Source organism: Nannospalax galili, unplaced genomic scaffold (genome assembly GCF_000622305.1).
Source record: "Nannospalax galili isolate Female #2095 unplaced genomic scaffold, S.galili_v1.0 scaffold734, whole genome shotgun sequence".
Taxonomy (NCBI): Eukaryota; Metazoa; Chordata; class Mammalia; order Rodentia; family Spalacidae; genus Nannospalax; species Nannospalax galili.
Genome location: NW_008337073.1, coordinates 4380224 through 4387867, shown reverse-complemented (window position 1 = coordinate 4387867; position 7644 = coordinate 4380224). Strand labels below are relative to the sequence as shown.

The window sequence follows — 7644 nt, the reverse complement described above, 5'->3', positions numbered from 1 at the left end:
ATGACAGACTGTACCCTCAAATCATAAATCAAAATAAGCACTTCATTCTTTACATTGTTAGGTATTTTGTCACACCAATGAGAAAATACAAATATTTCCCAGATTCTTTGTATGTGTATGTACATTTGTGGTGTGTGTGTGTGTGTGTGTGTGTGTGTGTGTGTATACAGGTATACATATATGTGCATGTGTGTATGGAAGGAAGAGAAGAGGTGGATGTCAGGTGTCTTCCTCTGCCATTTTCCACCTTATTTCTTGAGATAGGATCTTTCACTTTACCTGGGTTCACTGACTAGAGTAGATTGTGTGGCCAGTGAGCCCCTTTGGGATCCTCTTTGTCTCTGCCTCTCAATGCAAGGATTTTTTTACATGAGTGCTAGAGATCCAACTTCAGGTCCTTGTGTTTTTGTAGCACTTTACTGACTATACCATCTTCCCGTCCCCCATATTTTCCTGATTCTGATGCCCAACCCTGCTCCCATGGGCATCCTTTTATCTCTGTGGAGTTTGCTTTATTAAATGATACTCATGAGATATGCATATATGACTAAGTACTTACTCCATGAGTAATTTTTTCTTTTTTTTCCCACCTAGCTCAAATCAGAGCTAATGGTCCTAATAATACCTGCTGCCTTTGAGAAATTCTTAGTATTGCAAATTTATTAATCCTAACTTTAGGCAAAGAGATAGCTTTTCTAAGTGAAAATATAGTTTTTCGTGGAAACCTAATTTTTAAATTCAAGTTAGAACAGCTTTTCTTGTGCATAATTTTCCATCCTATTTCTAGTGCTTTGAAAAAGAGCATCATAATATCATCCAAGACTATGGGATTGGGGCTTAGCCTTTTTTAGTTTAGTGACATAAAAATAGCTGACAATCTCCTCCCCCCCATTTTATTGCAACTTAAAGTTCCAAGCCCAGGGTATAAGTAGGAAAATCTGAAAATCTGAAATGCTCTGAGTTCAATGATGCTCTGGCATTACTGAGCAGAGCCACCATACACAGGAATCCTAAAGACCTAGCTGTATCTCAAAGGCACATGCAGAGTCTTCATGGAATATGTGCATCTGCTTCAACATGAACAGTCATGAAGACAGCTATTTATTAGTTTTTAGTAATAAATCTTGAAAAAAAAACTACTGGTTCATAAAATGCCTGCATTTTTCATCAGAAATTTCATAATCAGGGATATTATCAAGATGGAGAATGCCAATATCAAATTTCATTATTCACAGAGAAATAATCCACCTGTAAGGATTTTATCAGTGAAGACATTCAGTTGCAAATGAGGGAAGCCTGGGACAATATAGAGCCAAAAGAAAAATAAATGACAAATGCATGTGAGTCATACACTGGAGTCTAAATGACATACTGCTTCAATCACATGCAGCCAGGTCCTCACATGCTAAACTCGGGAATCTGTCCTGGTCCTTCTCCTCCATCCCCTTTGTGTTCTTCTCCTTGTCCACACACTTAGGACGCAAGTTACCTTCCTTGCTGTGTAGTGTCTCCTAGAAAAGCAATGAGGCTAGTGGGATGTGATAGTCTCAGAATTAGAGAGTGGGTATAGTCCAATACACTGACCCATAAGGGTTGAAAGTAGGGGTATAGTAGTCCCCAAAAGAAGCCAGTGTCTTATGATCAGATGCAAGGGCAAGCAGGACAACCCAAGTTCGGGAGCTGGATTCCTGACCCAATATATCTGGTAAGTGGGTGACCCCGAACCAACATGTTGTACAACTCCAGAAGACTGACCACTCATCATGTATTCTGTGTGAAATATGCAACAGTGGCCCTTACACATTCGCTTCTCTCTGGAACAAGCTGTTCCAAAAGGTTTACAAAAAAAATTCAACACCATGTGCCCATTTCTATAATTCCTTTACATCCATCATCTTAGGAATGTTCTGGACATTATCTCCCTGAAGCCAGAGTGGCTGAATGTGGCTGGGTTACCGCACACTTAGGACGCAACTGCACTTCATACAAGTCAGACTCTTGGCACCCGTGTCTGATTGTTATGCTGAAGGCCAGTGTCACAAATAGGATTTCTCTGTGCATAGGAGCACAATGGTGCAGGATAAAGGTCTTGGAAAACTAATCCTACAAACAATTACGAGCCCTTGAAATAATCACCTGTCTTTGTGGAAGCACAGCATGCCATAATGGTAATTGGTATTGCTTTTATTCTGCTGTAAAATTGCTCAGTGAACTTTTTTTCAGTCTCCCATTTAAAACTGCTTCCATGCTTTAACGGTTTCCCTCTGAGAATTTTTGTTTTCTGAAGTTTCAGTATTTGCTGTTCAGGATTGCTATTTATCTTGGTCATTATCTCACCACTATTAAAATTATTAAATCTGACCAGTATTGTTTTATTTCATTATGCCCACACATTTAGGGTCTTAGTAGGTGGACAATGGATGTTCAGCATACAGATTATTTACTGGCATAATTTTTCTCATACTTCTCCCCTGTCCCCCAAAGAACAATAGGTACTATAATGCTTATACAAATAAAATAAAATAAAATAAAAAATAATAGGAAGTTCCTAAGAAAGCTAGATAAAGTAGACACAGGATATCCTGCTGAGATATTTGTAAAGCAGGACACCAATGATAGAGAAAAAGAAAGCGATGTGAAGATTTTACTACACTAGTCCAGATTCTAGAACGTACGGCAAGGCCAAGGCCCCAGGCAAGAATCAATTGGCTCTTGGAAGAATAGAAAGACTGACACAGTGGGTAATAGGGGAGGAAATGAGAAAGACATCTGAGAAGTCAGCAGGGGCACCTCATGAATCCTAGTGGAGCTATCCACCAGACGGGAGTCATTCATTGCCTCTTTTCTGTGATCTTTGGGCCAAGACACTGTCTTTTGTATGATAATGCTGGCATCTGCAATAGCTAATTCTGATTGTCAACTTGACTGAATCTGGAATCAACTGAGATAAATCTCTAGGCAGATCTGTGAGGGCATTTCTAAGAAGAACTAATTAGGGGAGAAGACCCTCCCCCCAGAGAAGGCAGCATCTCCCAACAACAACCTACTTACAAAGAGCTCTGAGGGAGCTAGCTGTTCTGCTGGTGAATGTACCTAACCTATTGTTGCTGCTGCTGCTGCCTTCCTTCACTGACATCAGCACTCGGCTTCAGCCTTCTGGTGGACTGAAGACCAGTGGCTCTCCAGGAATCTTCCAGGCCTTCAACAGCAGACAGGCAATGCTGATGCATCCAACCTCATGGACTAAGCAGCTACCAAGCTCTCAGGTTACCCAATGTGCAAACTGCCACTTTTAGACTATCCAACTCCTACTGTGGAAGCCAATCTAACAATTCCTTTTATATGTTCATTCTATCGGTTCTGTTCTTCCAGAGGACCCCACTATAGCGTTCTTACCCATAAATATTAGTATTGGCCAGTTGGGTAAGGCAAGATCTAAGTGCACAACGACTGCCTATTCCAACAAGCATATCACTGTTCTCCCCAAATGGAAGAAATCCAATGAGATGAGCCCACTGCCCTGACACTGCTGGGCCTAACTATGTTTGTGTTGGGTCCCCAACCAGGACCAGCAAATACTTAGATGAGGATTTATTCCTGAAGGGATCTCAGTAAGCACCTGGATTTGCTCTAAATCTTAAGGTCAAGGTCTAATTTTCAAGGTTCATTTTCAAAGCCCTTCCCAAAACTTGCCACCAACCTTGAACATTGCTCTTTTCAGGTCTCTGACCATTTATCTAGTTAGTAAGTGATTATAGATTTTAACTTCTGGTCCTGTATCCTTCAAGTCAAAGCACTGGATAAAAGGTACAGCTTACAATCCTGCTTGCTCAGATCTGACCTCTACTATCCTTCAAGACAACCCTGGGCAAGCGCCATGAGACACAACAGAGCCCTTCAGCTGGCTGTGCAATGTTCAACATCTGCAAGCCAGGCTGCCTTTTTCATTTTAGTTAATTGGAAAATAATACTCCACAAGGGCAAAGGGGCTGGTAGGGACAGAGCATTCTAAGGCATGGAGTAGGGGACCTACTCATCCTAACTAAATGTACCTTCATAGCCTGCTCTGGTCCCCACTAAGAGGTGATAGAGTGCTGCCAGAAATGGACTTTATGAGTGGATTAGAGAGCACTGTGTCCCATGGTCTCCAACAAATGAGAGGTGCTTCTCAAAAGAACACTGACCTTCCTGAAGGGGTGTGTAACCTCACTCCCAAACTTTGGACTTCCGTTGTAATTCTCCCTCTGAGACCGTCTCTAAGCTCAGTAAGTGCCAGGCACAGAGGCTGAGGCAGCAAAACTGCCCAGGCTGCAGCCTGGACTGCCTAGTGGGGCTGATTTTGGCTTGTCAGCTTTTCAGTCAACTGATAAATAAAAATACCTATGTGTTTTATGCTGTCTCAGAAATCCAAGCAGCACAAAGTTCTCTTCCTTCCTCCCTTTCCTCTTCTTTCCCTTCCCCTTTATTTTCTGTCCTTCTCTTCCCTTTCTTTTCCTTTCCCTCTCCTCCCCTAGTCTCCTTTCTCTCTCCTTTTTTTTTTCTTTCTTTTTGGAAATTGATTCCTCTGTCTCAGGCTCCCAGATACTAGGATTAAACAGGCCCCACTGTTGGGTCCGAGGTTCGGGAATGATTAGAGACCACCCAGTAAAATTCGAAATTTAGAAAATTTTATTGAAAAGCATTCCAATTCTTGAACGACCAGTCAGGCACAGACTCCAGGAGCCAAAGAATGGAGTCCGGCCCCGACCAACAATGAGTGAGGGGCTTTTATTTGGTACTCTTGAAAAAGCCCGTGCAAACTGGGCGACCTTTGAATTGATTGGATAACTCTGAATTCCTTGTACGGGGGGGAAATTTCATTGGTTATAGTCATCGTCAGCCGCCTGGAATGTCTCAATTTTTCCTTTTACTGTAGGGTGCCCCTTTTGGCCTCTGGATGCCCTTTTATGGTCAGGAATTTTGAGTGGTTTCTGTTAGACTCAGATAAGCAAGGCATGTCCAGGCTTGCCTAATCTTACCCCGTAGTATGGGGCAAGGGAGACTTACAATTTCTAGGAACAGAGACTTAAGGCTGACAAGATGGAGGCTGCTAAAAAAATGGAGCCAGTGTGACCTGGATCCTTCACCCGCCACAACCCAGCAGTACTGCACCTTTCTTAGCTAAAGAAGGGGTGAGGCATAGCAATTAGTCCTTACCACTATAAATGCTATCTCAACTTGACCTAGACCCTTGTGTCTCTGGGAATTTTACCAAGTCTTAAACTGCTTTTGTTTAAATTTTTATTAGCATGGAGTATCTGTATATAACAATACAGTCCCCGTGTTACTATGAGATTCAGATCCCACTCTTTGGCATGCTTATGTCTTACCAGGGCAACTAAGATGCCTGGCATTTCCTGCTTTGCATCAGTAGTAGACAAACGTGACATCTCATGGTTTGGGAAGGCAGTAAATGCCCTTATGGAACAAATCTTAGGATAGATCTGTAAAGGTATTCCTTTCCCTGTCAGGTAAAAGTAAACAATTGCTGATAGACTCTATTATTGTAGCAGGATCCTTGAGTTGAGTCAGGGGCTAAGAACTTGTAATTATTCAGAAGATTCTCCTGCCAATCCATTTCTAGGAACAGTGGAAAACAATGCTTTTGACCCTAGCAGAAGAATCAGTGAAATGGGAGATTAACACAGCAAGTGAAATTTTGATCCAACAAAAGCCGGCTTTTATTCTTTGGTACTGTGCTCCATCAGCCAATCAGCAAAATGCAGACAGCTGCCCCAAAGAGCATATTAAGCACAGTATTTCCTGAGGGCTCCAAATTCAGCCTGATCCAGCTAAACAGGGACACTCAGAGTATTGACTGAGGAAAAGATTTAGAACTGGTTTTGGTGTGTTGATCTCTTTAGTTCAGAAACTCACAACCTTAGTTTCAAATGAACCATAGGGTAGGCAGTCAAAATTTATCAGTGGTTTGGTTCCCTTTCAGAGATGCTGGTTTGGTTGCCTGGATATCTGGATTTAAAAACAAGGGGCTGGAGAGATGGCTCAGTGGTTAAGAGCACTAGCTGTTCTTATGGAGGGCCTGGGTTCAGTTCCCAACACCCACATGGTAGCTAACAACCATCTGAAATTCCATTTCCCTCTTCTGGTCTCTGTGGGCATTGCACATGCACAAGTGAACTTACATATATGCAGGCAAAACACATAAGATTAAAATAAATAAATCCCCAAACAAAGCCAGGTGGCAAATGCCTGTAATTCCAAGAGGATCAGAAGTTCAAGGTCATCCTTAGCTATCATAGTGACAGAGCTTTGATACAGTTTAAGGCCAGCCAGTGTTACATGAGTCTCTGTCTCTCTCTCTCTCTCTGTCTCTCTCTCTCTCTCTCTCCCCCGCCACCGTCCTTTCCTAGTACAAATGCAAGATCCTGCTGGGCTGGAGAGATGACTTAGTGATTAAAGGTGTTTGCTGTTCTTTCAGAAGACCCAAGTTCAGTTTTTAGCATCTCTCTTCTAGCTTCCATGGGTACCTACACACAATGGCATATAGGCAAACAGAGAGAGAGAGAGAGAGAGAGAGAGAGAAATAAATCTTTAAAAAAAAAATCAAAACCCAGAAAAAAGGAAATCTTGAATGACCTTCTCTTTAGAGAGTCACAATAAAAGCACTGAGTTCTGATGTGACTTAGCCTTTGTGTCTCTCCATTCAATTTCCAAATTTCCATCTGGAAATTGGCTGAGCAAAGAATTAGGTCTGCTCTTATCAATCAATTATGGATCAATTATGGTATTCAGGTAAAATCATGAAACACAAACATGACAACTGGGGCTCTTTCCAGAAAATGGGAACTTTACACCAGACAGCCATCCTAACTGATGCCTGCTTCGATTACTCAGGTGTGTGAGCTTCTATCTTACAACTGATGAATGACAGAGTCAAAGGCAAAAATGCACAGAAGACACTGCTTGGTCAAACAATTTTAATCAAGTTCATGGTCAGCAATAGAAGTGCAGTTCCATGCAAAGTCCTAGACTTTATATGTTGAAACTGGTTTTCACTGTCTTTATTTATAAGGTGTTGAAGGTGGGACCCATTCTTGAATCTTCTTTCTAGTGGTGGAATAAGGTACATACTGTTCCGGAGTGCCACTCACGTTGAATTTATGGTTTGCCCAGATGAATTTACGAGCAGTCGGTGGTTTTGTTGTCGGAGGGTCATCAGTCATGCAGTGAAGCCAACGATGCCTTAAAGGGGGAAAAAGCCCTAGTTATGGTATAAGGATCAATCAGGTAGCACAACATAAAGTATCTAAAAAAAAATCTTTGCACATGATAGGTACCCAACAAATATTAGCTCTGGCAATTAACATTCATCTATCTCAGCAAATCTAAGGAATCAGCCAGGTACATCACTTTTATATATCTTAAATTAAGAAAAAAATGATGCCAATTAAATTATGATACAATGTTACATATAATATGGATCCTAATTGTAGAGATAAAAATGTTACTTTAAGGGCTGGAGAGATGGCTTGGCGGTTAAGAACACTGGTTGTTCTTGCAGAAGACCTGGGTTCAAATCCCAGCAGCCACATGGCAGCTAACAACTGTCCGTAACTCCAGTTCCAGGGGATCTGACAGCCTCTT

The 7644-nt window shown here is 41.7% G+C and overlaps 1 protein-coding gene across 1 annotated transcript in view; it reads right to left on the bottom strand.

Annotated features, from left to right (window-relative positions):
- Nucleotides 1–6962: 6962 nt before the first annotated feature.
- Nucleotides 6963–7644, bottom strand: part of Ndufa12 (NADH:ubiquinone oxidoreductase subunit A12) — a 39275-nt gene continuing 38593 nt past the window's right edge. The window contains exon 4 of the mRNA XM_008832080.2: nt 6963–7242. Coding sequence (XP_008830302.1) covers nt 7062–7242 — 181 coding nt within the window. The 3' untranslated portion in view covers nt 6963–7061. The remainder of the gene's footprint in view (nt 7243–7644) is intronic.